Source organism: Tuber melanosporum (genome assembly GCF_000151645.1).
Source record: "Tuber melanosporum whole genome shotgun sequence assembly, scaffold_154, strain Mel28".
NCBI classification, from domain to species: Eukaryota; Fungi; Ascomycota; class Pezizomycetes; order Pezizales; family Tuberaceae; genus Tuber; species Tuber melanosporum.
Window position 1 is genome coordinate 66,082 of NW_003298813.1, and position 17,312 is coordinate 83,393.

At 44.5% G+C, this 17,312-nt stretch overlaps 3 protein-coding genes; 2 read left to right on the plus strand and 1 right to left on the minus strand.

Moving 5' to 3' along the window:
• The first annotated feature begins 771 nt into the window (after positions 1–771).
• GSTUM_00002978001 (uncharacterized protein) lies at positions 772–1,464 on the plus strand. XM_002836605.2 has 2 exons: positions 772–1,044; positions 1,096–1,464. The coding sequence occupies exons 1-2, from the start codon at positions 834–836 to the stop codon at positions 1,128–1,130; spliced, it is 246 nt and encodes an 81-aa protein (XP_002836651.1). The 5' UTR covers positions 772–833; the 3' UTR covers positions 1,131–1,464.
• A 10,112-nt stretch (positions 1,465–11,576) lies between these two features.
• On the minus strand, positions 11,577–13,869 carry GSTUM_00002979001 (uncharacterized protein). XM_002836606.2 has 6 exons: positions 13,439–13,869; positions 13,179–13,334; positions 12,569–13,119; positions 12,238–12,409; positions 12,087–12,186; positions 11,577–12,038 (listed from the first exon to the last, which is right to left on the minus strand). Exons 1-6 carry the CDS (start codon positions 13,470–13,472, stop codon positions 11,780–11,782), a joined length of 1,272 nt encoding a protein of 423 aa, XP_002836652.1. The 5' UTR covers positions 13,473–13,869; the 3' UTR covers positions 11,577–11,779.
• A 2,354-nt stretch (positions 13,870–16,223) lies between these two features.
• GSTUM_00002980001 (uncharacterized protein) lies at positions 16,224–17,312 on the plus strand (the record flags this gene model as incomplete). Its single annotated transcript, XM_002836607.1, has 3 exons — positions 16,224–16,253; positions 16,431–16,494; positions 16,549–17,312. The coding sequence occupies 3 exons, from the start codon at positions 16,224–16,226 to the stop codon at positions 17,310–17,312; spliced, it is 858 nt and encodes a 285-aa protein (XP_002836653.1).

A 17,312-nucleotide genomic window follows, 5' to 3' on the forward strand; every position in this document is an offset into this window, starting at 1 on the left:
CACAGTTCACCTTACCAAGTCCCATCCCTAGGCAAAACTCACGATATTGTATCACTCGCGGAACCGCGATCAAGTACCGGCATGAATGAGTATCGAACTCCGCTCTCCCACACCCCTCAGCTCGGAGGCCAAATTCTCGGTTCGTAGATCTTCCCCACTACCGTAGCTTCACCGGGGAATGAGGTGGCAGCACTTGTGTCTCGACAGTGCGCTGAGAACGTGACCCAGCCACTAATACACTTTTGGCCACATCGGAGTGATGGCGATGTTTGGACAACTCGCAGTGGAGAGAAAACGCCAGCACTGCTGTTGCCCCGGCATCTTTCACCTGGCCAAGCGCTTAGTGCCTCAACACTTGCTTACCCGCATTCCCGGTAACATTATCGCAAAAATATCTTATGATACCGGTACGGTATCCCGTAAATGGTCCAAAGAATGAGGAGCTCGGCCCTCGTTCGGGTGGATCGCCACTACCACCACTGCCCCGAGACGAATCGTCCTCGGATTGTCTCACCTCGCGCTCATCACCGCTTCCAATACATCGGCATTCGCACCAAGACACCAGAGGGAATATTCCCCACTCTGGCACCACTACCCCGTCTCGCAACCAACATTCTCTGTGGTGAATTGCCCCTCCTCCCTTGCATGCGATGCCCCTCCCACTACCGTGCTCGTACGTTTTTCCGGTGGCCGGCATTCATGGAACATCATACGAGTATATAAACCACCCACCCCCAACTCCCACCTTGCGAAATCCGTCACCTTTAAACGCCACCACACGCGCGCACTCACACACCCACCCACACACGTCTGTCAGATAGATCGCAGCAAACATGATGATATATCCCATCTTTGTTCCCCTCCCTCTACCAGGAGAGCAAATTCCTCGACCTGGAGCCACTCGAAAGCTTATAAAGTCCTGTCTTTCGAAAGGGTGGAATCGAATCCAAAAAGACATTTTACCAGCATGCAAAGCGAAGCGGTGCGTTGGCCGGTTCAGACCTTCCTTATCTGAGAAGGATGTGAGCGCAAAGCGGAATCAAGGTGGGTTCAGCTGAACTGATTATCAATGGATCCGCATTTAACTAGTCCAAGTCATTCGCTGCGGTGGAAAATATATACGATTATGAGGGAACGTTTTCTGAACTCTCGCTCTCACCGTCCCCCTCCATCTATGCACCATCAATCCCTTTTTCCTTTGGAGTTTGGCCGGCGTTCTGGGGTGGATTTTGCGGACACGGATTCTACGGACACACCATTTCCTTCTCCTACTCACAAGATTTACTGTTTTCCCTCGGTGCTTACCATCCACTCATTTCTCAATCTTTCCTACACCCTTACCTTTGAGTTGTAACTTAGCTTAGTTCGGACGTGGTGAATTATGCTCTCAGTATTGTCGTGGAAAAGGGACAGTTGCTTGAATTCCATGGTAGTATAATACGAATTGGAGCTATCGAGACACCGGCACTGTACCAGAGCGATAGTGTTTGTATGCCCACGACGACACCATCCAAGTAAGTGGTGGAAATCCTCCCGGGTGAGGATGTCTGGGTGGCCCCAAGGGCCTCCCACCAGTATTAATCCTCTACCGCTCGACACCACGTCCAGCGGCCCAATACTGGACACGGCGGAAACCATGCTGAGCCCCTCCAACATACACGTCTTCCAACATTTATCACACAAAATAAATCTTGCTAACACACCTAATAACACCTCCCTGGTACCATGGCAAGTAGAAAATAAGGGCCTCACCAGGCGCAGATGCGGTGGATCTCGTGAATCTCGTACAATATCACTCCGTGCCAAGCCTGCCAATATTTTTTTACAAGGTCTTGATGAGTACCGGTACGGTACCGTACTGGTACAAATATGCAGGGGCCTCGCTTTCCCAATGCCTTTGGTAAGAGGCTAACTATAAATGTTGGGAAATAAGTTGGTTAGAGCTTCTCATGTTACATGCCGGTACCATCTGACCGCTACAGACTGTACTTGTACTGTACCTCACGCGGGAGACTTCGCTGCACCACCGTTGAGTGTGGGGGAGTGAGGGGATCTGGGGCTGAAGTGACTGGGGGTAAATTAGCGGAAAAGCGAAGTTTCGTCGCGCTTTGACGGAAAAAAGGACAAAAGGCAGCGATGTGCTCGAGCGGTACCGTTAGACTATCTGTGGTGGCTCTTTTTCCGCGCTGTGTGTCACGCTCCCGTGACACTGGCTGCGTTCATGTCCTTTCACCCATCCTCCATCAAACCTCGTTCCGAGGAAGGAGGACGAAGCGGGGGGGGGGGGTACGGCAAGGACGATTGTGCCGTTGAACTGTGGACTTTTCTTTAAATTCCTTCGGAGTGAGGGAAATTGGGAGATCGAAAACTTGTAGGTTGTGGAGTCTGCGCCAAATATTCTCGGAATGCATTTTGGTATCCCAGTTAGAAGCAGGTTGGGAGCGCCAGTCGTATGATACATGTAGCTTTTTTCTTTTCACTCCTACCAATTCTTCCGCTCCTCCACTACAGTAGCAAGACCCCGTCAGTTGTGTTCTAGTTCAAGATGCATTCCCAGCCTGGAAGTCCTCCGATCGAACAGCAATCACTACTACCGGTCATGTGTGGAACATTGGAACATGGAATTTACAAAGCTTCTCACCAACTACAACTGCAACGATCACGTCAGTCTGGTTGCTCACTCTACAGTCGTGTCCGTAAAGTCTTAATACCCCGGCGCGGCAACAGTGTTGTCTTCCATCCCCGCAACAACCGCCTCTACCATGACCCCTCCACATACCCGAAGAGCTAGAGAAGACCAAAATAAGGAAATATATACCCTGTATAAACATACTGATATGTGGTATAATAAAATTTTTAAGGTTATGGGTATCTCTAAGGCAACTGTTCAATCAGTAGTCAAAAGAGCTGCATCAAGAGATGGAAATACCCATGATGCCCCCAGATCTGGAAGACCAACAACAATTACCCCTCAAAAAAGAAAGATAGTGGAGTCCATTATCGATGCCGAGCCTCATTTAGCGTTATGCGACATTACCAAAAAAGCAAATATTGGTCTGGGAAAGATATCTGTAGAAAAGATCATATCAGAAGCTGGTTTTAAGCTTCTGATACCTAGAAAAAAACCTTGTTGGAGGAAAGGACAAAAGGAGAAGAGAAAGGAGTTTGCTAGGAGAAGGAGGAATTGGATGAGTGCATGGAATTGGGTTGTTTTTGTGGATGAAGCCACCATTATCTATGATCCAAATCCTACTGGCAGGAAGGTCAGAGTTAGACCTGGTGAAGAGCTGGAAGAAAAAAACTTGAAGCCTAGCTTTAAGTCTGGGAGGACTAGTCTTGGGGTCTATGCTGCAATCATGAAGGGTGGCAGGACTGAGTTAATTCTTGTGAGAAAGAGGGGGGAGGAAGAAAGGACCAGCAAAAGAGACAGACTTGGCCTCAATTCCCACCAATATGCAACTGAAATCCACCAGCCATACCTCATCCCTTTTATAGAAGGTCTGGATAGACCTTCTGACAATATCTACCTAGCAGCAAACAATGCCTCCTGGCATGGTGGTGAGGAAAACAGAAAATTGCAGTCAAACTGTGGTTATCAAAAATTGCCTTGGCCACCCAACTCACCAGATCTCAATCCTATTGAGAACACTTGGGCTCTACTCAAAAAAGCCCTCAGAAATCGATTCTTCAGGTTGGATGGGTAGATAGATAGGATGCCTGAGAGAATACAGGCTGTACTAGATGCAGATGGTGGTCATACAAAGTGGTAATAATATTTTCTTAAGACTTATTAGTTCTATTCATATACCTTTCTTAATTGAGTTGTTTGAATTTTTTTTCAATTTTCCATGGAGAGGTATTGTGGTTGTGTGGTTGTACCGCCAGGGCATGAAGACTTTACGGACACGACTGTACATTGGCTGGCTGCCCGCATCGCTGAGGTGCTGGAAACTTTTATCTCGATAACATATCCCTTGGGTGGTCTGAGACAATAAAATTCGTTACAAGCAGAGCATGCCTGGTTGAGCCAAAACCATGCCAGATATAGATAGGCTGTTCTGTCAACAACAATGTCAGTAATCACTAACCAGGAATCACCAATCGGTATTTCATGCCCCTGAACTTGCAAATACTCAAAATACCTACAATGTTTGTAATATGTGGGCCTCTCTCATCATTACTCCCGGTTAATTCTTTGCAAAGAGAGGAGAAGTAATGTCCTGAAAATGGTCCAGAAAAACCAATCACGAGGTTAAAAAAATTAGGTTGAAGAAACCTACTGCTCGGCGGCAATATGTCCATATCTGTTCTCGAACAGGATATATTGGAAAGCTTATAGTATAGTACCTTAGCAGAAGAAACTGGACATCAGGATGCAATGGTGCACACTCCCTTCTCAACACCACTTGCTCAACAAATCACTACCAAAACTACAATGCAAAAAATATTTAGAAATAAAATAAATACATAATCTTAATTAATACGTTGTATACCACCCATCTGCCTCAATAATTACCTCAATCCTGTGAACCATAGATTCTGCCAAGCCATCAAAGACCTTGGGGCCCAAAAGTTCCCAACAAAAAGTAACTACCTCTTCAACAGCCTTCCTGATCCCATCCTTAGGTCCTTTCATGAGATAAGGCTCAGGATAATACTTATGAAGCATAGTTTTTATAAGAAACCAATATATTCAATAGGATTAAGATCTGGTAAGTAAGGGAGAATTTCTTTGTCTAACGAGACTCTACAGAGTACTATTACAGTTAGCTAAATCTATGCCCATACCAGTATCAAGAGACTACTGCAGTAGGAATAGTGGTAGACCAGAGTCTACTAAGTAGAGGTACTGTTGGTTAGGTATCTCTGTCAGATAGGCTATGACATACTAAGAAGTACATATGTACTAGTAAGGAGCGGAGGCTACCCTACTGGGTAGGGTAATATAAGAAGTCAATTTGGGAGTTACCCTAAATGGGTTGATGGTGAGTACAAGTAGAGTTACTGTTAGGTGGAGACAGCATAATAGACTCCAGAGTTGTCTGGGCCAACTAAGATTTATTTCGGTAGGCGGAGATTGTCTAGGAAGGTGTAGATTATACTCGTTTTGTGTAAGACTACTAAGAGCAAAGTAAAGTAGGTAAAGTGAAGTTGAATCGTAAGAACAATATTATATTATTAAGGTCTCTTCTCTGTTGCTTGGTAATGTCTAAAAGCTTGGGAGGTACTTTGGTATTTATATTCTATGTCTGAGTGTTTGAGGACTACATTTATTTATTATACAAACTATATACCTCTCTGGTTATCATCGGGTACTCTTCAAAGGTGCGAACACTAGGAGACCCTGAAAACTATTACACCCTCTTTGGTAATTATGAGATTGTCAACTAGGAACTATACTGTTCCCAATAGTAATTATCTGATCATCAGAGTCTTTAGACTTATAGCCTAGTTCTCAAGTGGAACTGAGTTGGCCCCAATTGTCTTTGTCATTAATGAAATAATTAGTTTCATCTTTGCATTGTATCTGAGGAGATAGTCATAATTGTAATCTTTCTAAGTTGCTTGAATTCAGACTCCCATAACTCCGTATTCAACTATCAGATATCTTCTGGATAATTTCCTACTGATTCGCAGGAAGATATTCTACTGGATTGACAGATAGCCCCTTGGGCGGCAACCCTTAGTTACTCTGGATAATTCTGCAAAGTTGTGTATGCAACCTTCTTAGATCGCTGATTTCAAAGCTCAATATCTCCTAATTCAACTGATAGATTCCTGTCCAGTAACTTCACTTGTGTAGAGGAGAAGCACTTCTATAGGATAGAATCCTAACCCTTTGGTAGGAGTTTGGAGGTTGTTATGCAGGGAGTCTTGCAGTTGCAAGTAGAATTGGTAGAAAATTACTCAATACTATAAATATCTTTGACGACAATAAGAATTGAAGATGTGACCATTCAGAAAGATGTCATGTGATATTTCTGCTGAGCTATAGACGTGTGAGCCCCATATGGGAGCTGGAGGGAGGTGTTGGAGACCAGACATTATGATTCCTAGTAGGGTTATATGTAATAAGACTCCATGGAGTACTATTACAAATAATCAAACCTATACCCATACCGGTATCAAGTGACTACCGTGGTAGGAATGGTGGTAGACTGGAGTCTACTAAGTAGAGGTACTGTTGGTTAGGTACCTCGGTTGAGCAGGCTATACCAGACTAAGAAGTATATGGGTACTAGTAAGGAGCAGTAGTTACCCTACTCAGTAGGGTAACCTAAGTAGTCAATTTGGGAGTTACTCTGAATTACTCAACAGTGAGTCCAGGTAGAGTTATCCTACCTTTGGACTAAAGTTACCCTGCCTTGAGCCTTGGGTTGCTCTGCTATGGAGCCAATTTACCATACCTTGAAAGTAACTTGTTACACAGGACTTCAGGAGAAGTTACTAGATTGTTTATCACACAAAACTACTTAGGGTATTCAAATCTCAGGTTGTGAAGATCACTCCCGCGCAACCAGTTGAGCTCCGAGCAAGCTGTAACTTGGAAGTGTGGTGGCAAATACTCCCCTCCAGCCCTATTATAAGTCCCTGGCATCATGGGCTACAGCTTGGAGAGTTGCTGCAAGTCTAGTAAAAGTCTACAAGTAAAGATACTCCTGTAATACCATATACACCCACACTGTCCAGTCCACCGGAGGCTGTCTGTCAGATATATGAGGGGTAGAGGAGATCCTGGAGAATGGTCTCCAGATGGTTTCATGCAAAACGGACGAAAACTGACAGAGTAATACCACTTTGACCTTAGAAGTAGTATGTGAAATCACCTGAGGCCTATAAGCGAGGTAACTGAAGTCTGTTGCCCCGAAAGTGTAATAGTATTAGAGAATTGTTACGGACTCTAAAACACTAGCCTAAGATGATGATAAGACCTACTTCTAGGAAGGTTGGCTATGTGTAGTGCCTATTGGCAGTCAACCTCCGAAGGGGTCTGCCAGGGAAGTTATATAGCCATCATCTAGAATAATATAAAATAGAGTAGAACCGAATAGATATTCAAGAGCTGTACATGCTTGTAGAAGACTCAGTGTATATGCGTAGAAAGTTCCATAGTTGGTATTGTATCCACTGAGATATGACAGCTCACCACTGACATGTCCATGATAAGAAAGGTTTTTACTCCTGCTCTTGCATTGTAGATTAAGCGGCTAAAACACTTCTGTTGAGTGGATGTTAGCAAACTACAAAGTAGTCTAGTTCACTGCAGAGAATCTTTAGTCCAACCCATGGTGGTTAGCAAGACAGCCCAAGGGAGTTGGGTGCTTGTGAATACAAAGTAGTAATAGAATGCAACTGGCAGTAAATGTAATCTACTTAAGTATATGTAAGTTCTCTATTTTGACAATCAACTACCTCTCGAGATCTGGACTTAATTGAGTAAAGCTGTAGCTTAATGATATTAAGTTTTACCACTTTGTTTCTTCAAACTCTACTGCTAAGATTTTGAAATGTTATTATATTCGGTTTCCAGAAGAATTTATCTCGGTGCAGTCAGAACCTCAGGATCCATCTTCCTCAAGGGAGCCTTCATTACAACATGTAGTATCCGATCAGCGAAGAGTATTACCTGAATTATAACCTGATGCGTATTCCAGCTTGACTAGGAGCTTTGTACTCAGACTATTTTATTGTTCTTTTTATTGTACATTTTCCTTTTTAAATACTTAAAAAAAAAGTAGAGTCTAATCTATATTTGCAATATTGTAGAACCTAGAGTAGCCTATAAAGGCTGGAGGATCACTTTAGCTAAACTCATCCTCAGGGCAAATTTGATAGTTTTTCTAATTCAAGTATGTCTAGTAATAAATTACTTTACTAAAATTATTGGAAAGCTAGGCTGCTGTATTCATAACAATGAAGATAGATATTTGGTACAAGCTGAAGAAGGTATAGAACTAATTATTAGAGAATCAGAACAAGGTGTAACCAGTACGGGTACTCATTTAAGGATTTTGTTGTTTTAAGTATCGCTTGATACTTATTTTATTTTATGTTTTGTTTTAAGTATTACTTGATACTTAATATATTCTGTTTTATGTTTTAAGTATCGCTCAATACTTAATATATTTTATTTTATATTTTAAGTATCTCTTGATACTTATTTTGTTTTATATTTTGGTTTAAGTATCACTTGATACTTAATATATTTTATCTTATGTTTTAAGTATTATCTGATACTTATCTAGTTTTATGTTTTGTTTTAAGTATCATTTAATACTTAAGTTGTTTTATTATGAAGTATTATTTCATACTTTTGATTGGTTTCATTCATGGTAGGCATAAACAGATTTGTGTATTTAAAGACTGCTTGATTCCACAATAGAACAGGTAGACTTTGGCAGACAGTATTTCAATATACTTGGTTGAACAGTTACTTTTATAAGTTTTCCCTGTATACACCTGTAGTCTTCTTTAGTTCGCAGCTCTGGCTTTCTCTTAGGAAGAGTAAGCCACCTGTCAACTATTGTACTAAGCAACATGATTAGCAATTAACGAACATATTACACAAGGTATATTGCATATCAGATATTATTCAACATATAGCTGTTTACTAATATGGAAAAATCATTTACATCTTACAACAGCCCCTAGTACTCAATAATATTGGAACTTGTCATGCAGACCACAATTCAACTCTTTCATACTTTCATTCCTGACCTCTACCACCCACTCTATATTGCTTCCAAGTTTGATCCTAAACCTTTCCTCTCGTTTCTTCCTTTTCCCTCATAATAGTCTGTCTCGGGAATCTTAAAATGTGTTGCTATTTCTGAATATATTAGTATTTAAAGTTGAGTAGGTCCTATAAGTATACTCATTTTAGTCTTGTCTAATATGATAGAATTTGAAGTTTATAACCAACAGAATAGGCTCAATGAGAATTCTCTACTTTTAATAGCATTTTGCCTAATTGAATCAGATTGGAACAAATTAAACTGGATTAGATTAAGCTTGATTAAACTAGACTAGATTGAATTGTTTTAATTTCATCTATCAACAAACTCTACACGATGATGTTGAGCTTCATGGGCCAAAGCATTGTCTGAAAATCCAATACAACTACAAAATTTGACAAGTTTTCCCTGATACCATAATTTCCGAGCACCATACCTTAAATTAACCTCTTTGCGCGAGGTTCAATTAAAGTTCTTACGGTATGTCCTTCCTCCTTTGATAGTTGACCAACAGCCAACCCAACGCTCGCCGCTGCCCGACAGCAAAATTCCTACCACCCATCCCCACCCCCTATGGCAACCGATCCAGATTGTGGCCAGTGCTATCTCCCGCCCCCACGACCAGTCCGTCAACACCCATACCAAGCCAGGCACCGAGGGGCAATACTCTCACAGCACAGGAATCTCCGCCCCCACGAGCACCCCCTGCTTTCAGATGAATACTCGAGTGCACCCAAGTAACACAACAGCACCCGATCCCTCACTCTAAAAGGAAGTGAACCAGCTCGAGCTCATCCAGCCCGAACAAATATCATGATCATACGTCCTGCCTATTCCCAAAATTCGAATATCATCGGGCAGCGGGCGGGCAGGCACTTTGTGCTCCATCCGTACCAGCTCGCCCGGTACTCGAGTATTCCAGCAGTAGACTACCCGTAATGCACAATTTCCTACCATATCATATTCCTATCCCTCCCGCACCACGCCCTATCATGCACTGTCGTAGTTCTCCCGTGTGCGTGTCTGTGAAGGTAAGGAAGGAAATAAGGGAGGGAAAAAGATAAAAACTTGTCTTTGACACCACTAGTATATAGATGAGACGGAACGCCCTTACTCACTCTTTCCAAAGCAGGTCTCTCCAAACCGTATGATACGCACACCACGGCACTTCCAGTGACTCCAGCAGTACGATACCATAAGCAACAAAATCTAACTGTAACTCCTGCCATCGTGCTCCCAAGCCGCGATACCCAAATACGTGACCAGAGCGGAGATAAATACCCTTCACTTGCAGGTGATGTCAGTAAAATACCCCCCCCCCAATAAAAAAAGCGCATCTGAACAACCCAACACGCAAAGCAAGGTCCATCCATAGAGCCACCCTCCGATACCACCCTTCCCCCCAATCCGTCTCTACCCAAGTATCCGGTCCTACAGCAGCCTCTAGTCCGATCAGTCACAATTCTGACATCACATCTGGCCCTGCAGCTTGGTAGGCCAGGTAGAAAACTTCTCTTCTTTACACCCCCCCCACTTGGCCAAATTTTCAGAAATATATCGAGTGAGATACTATGACTAGCTAGGGGCTACCCCCCTACTGGATTATATATTTCCCCATCATGTCGACGGCACGCAGACCACTGCAGAAACCCTTGCGAGCTTATATCCTCTCTTTGGTCTCTAAGAATCCCGGGTTTCGGAGACAAAGGTTCTTGAGAGGGATTAAGAGCCCATTCCTGGCATGATGGCAACTTATTGCCCGGGTCATTGGTTGTGTTGGATCCCATCAGACTGGCTTTATTAACAATTTTCTGTTAACTCGCTATGCTAAAACCTATCCCAGGCTAGATGTCACGATCTACGAGAATATTTGAGGCAAAGCGAGAATAGACTAGTGAATTATAAAGAATTTTTATAGTAATATGATAATATCCAACAATTACCTTTAAAAAAATACTTAAAACAATCCAACCAAATACCCACTTCGGTTGCACAACCCATCTAGAACCAGTGGGGAAACTCCTATATGCACTAGCAGCCCAGGAAGATTACTTCAAGGTAATCGCTCAATATCTAGGGAGGTGGTGGTGTATATACAGCCTCCTGTGGAAAAAATCGGGAAATGTGAAAATTAAAAGTCAGAAACACGGTTGCTCAATTGGTTCGAGCACACTGAATGCTCCAATCAAAGCCCTATACCCGCTTCCCGATCTTTTCGACCGGAGGCTGTAGAAGAGGTAGTAGTATATTCACCGACGGCGGTGATATTTACAGAAGAGGGCAGTATTTAGACTCAGAGGGGTTGCTGTCTGGATCGTTTAGAGAAAAAGTCACAGATGCCTAAAACACCTCGCGACCTATACAGTACCTGTAATAGAATAACCCTTGCGAACAGCCAAATGACTCTGGTCTATCATGTCAGGAAAGCACTAATCCTTCTTAAGAACTTTTGTCTCTGAATCCCAAGATTAGCGACCTAATGGAGAGAGCGAATCAAAAGGGTTTGTGCGGTAAATTGGTCCCATTCTCTCTCCAGCTCCGTTTTAACTATGATATCACCGATGCAAGCGATGATCATTCGACGGGATTCCCCTGCGCTCGATTACCCATCCAACCTTGTTCACAGGAACGTTAGATAGGATACCGCCCGAAGAGTAGAAAGACAGGCAGATAGACAGTCATGAAGGATCAGCAGTTTCCTCGAGGTAAGAGACAGACAGCTGGCTAATCGGTTCGTACAAGCCGTACGGCATTCGATGATGATAATGATAGTCAATGAAGCACGGGAAATTTCCCCAGCAAGCCAAATTACCGCGCGGGTGCGTTAAAGATTTCCCTCACTTTGTTTTGCTTTGCTGTACATAAATCCTTTGCTTTTATTTTCCTATGATCCAAATACCTGTACTGCCCTGCGCGTGACTAAAGAGATTTAACCCAAACTAGTCAAACCAATCAAGAATCACCGTTACTCGGCGTAATATCGTGAACAAATAGGAAAATCCCCAGGAGAAACGAGCGTTGAAGGGAAAGAAAACAAGGATTCCTCAAGCAAAAGCTCCCACAAAAGCCATCCCGAATGCCCCAGCCATAACATATATGCACGCTATAATTCGCTTCCTCCCTGTTAACACAAGCCAACTCTCATCGCTGAGAAAGTCTTCTGCGAGGAGTTCTACAAGGCCGGCGAATACGAGCAGACCAGATGAAATTGCGTTCATTATTCCAACCATTAAAAGACCTGTTTGGCTTGATGGGGAGTATAGAGTATGAGTTGCAAGACCGATGGCCTGACCGACAGGCGTACTGCTCATCTGTAAGTTGAAGCGTAATATGGGCAAGAGGGGTGCTTACGTCAAGCCATATGCAACTGCCATAAGCCAGGGCTGGACAGCATCAGCTTTCCAGTTCAAAACGGCAATACGAGAGCCAAGGGCTAGTCCTTCAAAGGTTTCTTTTCGCAAATCAGCTTGCCGTTAACAAAAATGTGATAGAACAAACATACGATGGAAGATAATGGCAATCAGAAGGATGACAAATCCAGGCCCGATAGTGACACTCAACGCCATTCCAATAAATACGCTATGGAAGAGAATTCCCATTTCCAACAATACACACTGAAGTAGCGCCTTCTTGTGAATTTGCTCCGGCGTCAGTTGAGCGACCCCGGGCAGTGTCTTGAACGCATTCACAATAGCGCGGTCTTGACTCCCATCATCAACCACATTTTCCTCTTGGCCCGCGTAGTTGTTGGTCATCTCTATGATCACATCATCAGTACCGGGAGTCCCAATTACCGTGAGACTACTGTCATTCGCTCCAGCAGTCCGGGATACCTGGTCTTGCCTCCCTTTCTTTTCCATTTCCTCATACTTTTGTAATCGTTGGCCAACCGAGTGAGACCGGGACCTCCGTTTCCCAGCCATCCCAAATCCCATCCTACCAACCCCGCCTTTCCCACCTATCTCCTCGCTCCCAGGCGTCCCCAACCTTTCGCCGTCGCACCGCTTTTGACCCGTCTTATCCGCTCCCCCATATTCCTCATCAGCATCCCTAGCATTGCAGTAGCTATCACCAGCCTCGCATCTCACATCTCGCTGGTTCGTGTCTGAACATCCCCCTTTGCAAAGCCCCTTAGTGAATACCATTTCAACGATAGTAACAAAGAATACAGCCACCATGGCGATCGCCCCTGCCATAGCAGGATAAGTGCTATTCCAAAATCCCGGAAGGCATTGATCGGTGAGAGAGATGAAGGCCGTAGGGAGAAGGTGGACGAACGCAGTTGCAATAAGGACTCCCGTACCAAAGTGATGAGCGCCGAAGAGGAAGGATGGGGGAATGCGGAGGCGGGGAAATTTTTTCGCAATTAGCGGAAACGCACATGCTATAACGACTAGTTAGCTTCGTAAGGCGTGAGGTGTCCAAAGAGGACCGTTCAATTACCAAACGAGGATTGAGCCAGGACGAGAAACAATGCCATAATATGTAAGCCCAGGTTATACTCATCATCGCTAAGACTGCCACCGCCACATACGAGGGATGAGCGCGTAGTTAGAGTTTTGTCGAGCGCCGGAGGATTCTGGTTGAAGAATGGATTCCCTAGATGCAGAAGTTGACGTTAACATGTTGTACTGTACCGTGTTTTCACTCACCAAGCCTTAGCCTCGCCACCATGAAGGGAGCAAAGAGGAGAATACTCATACCAGTGGGCTCTGGATCTCGGGTCGGGCAATTCATAATTGCAAATCAGAAGGAATTAATTGTTCCTGTGCTAGACTTGAGTTTTCCCGGTAGTGAGAGAAGAATACCGAACCAAGGTGTGATTTTTTTCTTCTTCTTCTCCCTCTCGGTTTCTATTGGAAGGTCTAGGAAATCCGAGAATAAAGAAGCACTCTATCTAAAAGCCAAAATAGAAGATTATATCTGGCTACGGATTGATGACCTGAGAGGGGAGATCGCAGGATCGAAGCTCCAAGGAAAGCTGTAATATATCTGACTTGACCCACGTTTCGGTACTCCTGTCAGAGGATTTTCATTAAAGGGTGGAAATTTTCTGGAGTAAGGATTGTGGGGTTGTGGACCAAGTGGCGAATAGAGGGCAGAAAACGATGAAAGTGATAAAAACGTTGGGCACCGTGTGGGTAACCTGAAGCAATTCTGAGTCGGCGAGAACAGAGGGAAAATCCGCGGAGACATTGGACTATTTCTACCTCTCCGCCCTGAGCCCTGACCGCTGGGGCTTCAGCGGCCAAAAATCGCAGGCCCTTCGAGATTCTATTAAAGGCAACCTCACAGTCCCGGTCAGTCTGCCTGTCTGAGAAGCTTACAATGACATGCATCTGCTATCACACCTATTGTATTCGACCCAAGTCTCTCTCCCCCATCTCCCCCCCTCTCTCCCCCGCCCAGCTACTCGAGTACCTGTAACTCAAGGAAGAGGTCATTGTGGCAGTTCCAAGAAATCTCAGGAGAGCCAGCCAATTGGCGTTGAGTTAGGCGCAAACCTAATCTGAAACCACCCTACATTCCATTAGTATCAGAGTTTCCTTTGCCTTCAAGGTTCCCAAAACCCTCCCTTTCTCCACAGTGGGAGAGTAACTTTGTGCAAGTGCATAAAGTGGTACCGGGTGGTACCATAAAAAGCAATGCATGCAGTGCATGTTATGTACACTCCTGTATCTAGCATACCGGCATTGATAAATTGCCGGTATCTACTGTAGCATAAAGTCATAAAGTACCGGTATCATAAACATTTGAACATGAGACCGGATTTTTATCGTTTGTTGGGCGGTCATGTAACGACAGCCGTATCCCCGGATACCAATTGTCAGACACAAGTACGGTAGGTACTGTACTTCTTGACTGGGAACTTGTGATACCACAAGAACTGGTGCGATGGTTCAACACCGTATGATATTATTGTTGCACAACATCGTACCGGTACTTGTACAGTACAGTAATTCCTCATCAAGGGTCTTGATGTCTTTCGTGCCTTCAGCCCCAACTCCAAAGATTCACTACTCATACATGCCTTCAAGACTGCACCCACGCCTGTTTATATAGTGAGGGATTAAATGATCAATGGCTAGGTGTTATATTTGTATCAAACCACCTCCCAAAGGTGTGTTCAAGGTTCAACCTCAGTTTTACCTTAACTTATCGCGAGCAAACATCCGACGACAACTCGGGTTTCAGGGGGCCAACCAAACTGCAGCCCCAGCCTGTCTGAGACCTCCACGCAGACAACTTCTTTACCCAGAAAACCCGTTCGCTCGTTGGATCATACCATACTCCTTATAACATTATCTATCAATGTGCTCCGTGCCACAGAGTCATTGTGAGCTCTCTCCATTCGGGCACCGGTTGATAAAAGGCCAAGTTGTCGAGCGTCCAACAGTGAGGGGCCAGGCTGGGCCACGAGAGCAAGTGCTGTATCACCATGGAGTCAATTATCTCCCGTGGTCCGCAAACGTCAACCTACCTGCTCACCGGAAGGAAAGGTGCCCATCGCCCAGGCCATATATGTTTGGCAAGTTTTGTAAAATACTAAGCTCACAGGGCAGTGTGTTATGCTACGAATAAGCTTTGCAAACTACCTTCGTATCCCAATGGGTCAAGCAGCCCATAACAATGAACAAGAAGTCTTTTTCATACACATCTAGACTTCTAGTGCACATCAATGATTCCCGCTTCCCCGAATACTCACTGGTCCGGCAATCCTCCATACCCTCTAAGCCACGCCCTTACAAGACTGAAAGGAGTGGAAAAAAGCAAAGAAAAGATCATAGTACCGATATCATACCGTATTACGATGTAATGACATTTTTATAGGACTACCGGCATTCCGGTAGTCATGTGCAGTCGAACAGGCGATCCCAACAAACGGCTAAGCTCTGCAAGAAAACGCCATGTTTTTCTTTGGACCTGTTTCCGGCTTCCTTGCTTTTTTTTTTGTTATTTCACGAGTGAGTCTCCATGAGCGTTCATCTATGGTGGGGGGAAACTTTGTGCCGGAGAGACCACAACAAAAACTGCCTCGACAAAAATCGTATCATGCTTCAACAACGGGATCAAAGGGTTACACTATTAATGTGAGTCAATAGGCAATTAGTTGTAGAGGAGAGAACGTGGTTGATTTCATGCGAAAATAATGCATTTTGGTGGAGTAAAACGGGTTCTTAATCTGTATGAGGGAGATGGCTAATTTTGAGCATTTACAAATTTCTCAAGGCTAGTTAGGAATAGCGATAAAGTGATAAAGGCACCAATTATCCCATATTATACGAAATACTTACTTTCCTATTTAGGGTTAGTAACCGGGTATATTTTTGAAACAATACCAACAAATTGCCTGTCACAGTGTGTCTCCAACCATAATTAGTCAATCTTGGCACGCATTTAGAAAGTGTCCCTCCACAAATCCGGGTACCGGTAGTTCTTAATTTCATCATATCTTTCCACACCTCAGCTACGGTACATACCACCAAGATGTCTCTCGTGCCACGCCTGGCTGTTAGGGTTCGCCCATCACCATTTCCCCCACGCCGAAAATTATTATTATTATTGCCCGTTACAAGACCTCTACATAATTCGCCAGTGCATTCTGCAACCCCACTTCCAATAACAGCTCACGGCCCGCCACCCAAACCTCCTCTCCCGGCAGCTGGCGAGATTGGCGAACTACGAAGACGACAGAAAGCTGAGAGGGCTAATCCAGGGAAGAAGCTCTGGAAGGAAGTCAAGGTCGAGAAGCGGGGTGGTAAATTCCCAATCTTTCCTTGATTTTCTAGGGTATCAGGCTAATATGTTAAAGATGGATTCACAATACTCCTCGACAAACAGCCGATCCGAACACCCCTCAAGAAACTAATTGTCGTTCCAGAGAGCAAGCCGTTGCTCGCCGATGCAATCGCTCTAGAATGGAGTCTTCTACACAGCTCAAAGGATGCTCTTACGAAACGTTATAGAATACCGCTCACCCAGCTCGCCGCAAGAGTGATTGACATGCGCGAACCGAACGCCCGAACGCCTTCACGAGATACCACTATCTCAAACGTGATGCGTTACCTCCACACCGACACATTAATCTTCTACGCTCCCTCAACGCTAGAGGAACACCGCGACCCGAACAAGAAGACTCTCCGGGAACTTCAAGTGGCGGAAGCAGAGCCCATCGTTGAGTGGCTAACAACTGTCCTCTGGCCCGGTACGAAAATCGAGTACAACGACGGAGATTTAGGCTTCGTGGTCATCGCACACCAACTGCCTGAGACGGTGAAAGCTATAAGGGAATGGTTGGAGGGATTGACGGATTGGGATTTGGTTGCACTGGAAATAGCCACAATGTCGAGCAAGAGTTTCTTGATTGGTGCGAGGTTGGTAGCGGAGTGGAGTTCCGACGTTGGGGTCGGAGAGAAGAGTTGGGGGATTGAAGAGGCGGCTAGAGCCGCGAGCGTCGAAGTCAGGTATCAGACAGAGATCTGGGGAGAAGTCGAAGATACACATGATGTGGACAAGGAGGATATAAAGAGGCAGTTGGGAGCTGCTTGGCTGATAGCCCTGGGTGCCGAGAAGTAA

Bases quoted from the DNA above. Each gene is read 5' to 3' on its own strand.
- GSTUM_00002978001 (XM_002836605.2), top strand. From the start codon at position 834: ATGATGATATATCCCATCTTTGTTCCCCTCCCTCTACCAGGAGAGCAA. The intron at 1,045-1,095 runs GTGGGTTCAGCT...AACTAGTCCAAG, and splicing joins GAGCGCAAAGCGGAATCAAG to TCATTCGCTGCGGTGGAAAA.
- GSTUM_00002979001 (XM_002836606.2), bottom strand. From the start codon at position 13,472: ATGAATTGCCCGACCCGAGATCCAGAGCCCACTG. The intron at 13,335-13,438 runs GTATGAGTATTC...TTCTGCATCTAG, and splicing joins CCGAGATCCAGAGCCCACTG to GGAATCCATTCTTCAACCAG. The intron at 12,410-12,568 runs GTATCCCGGACT...AATGCGTTCAAG, and splicing joins AGAAAGGGAGGCAAGACCAG to ACACTGCCCGGGGTCGCTCA.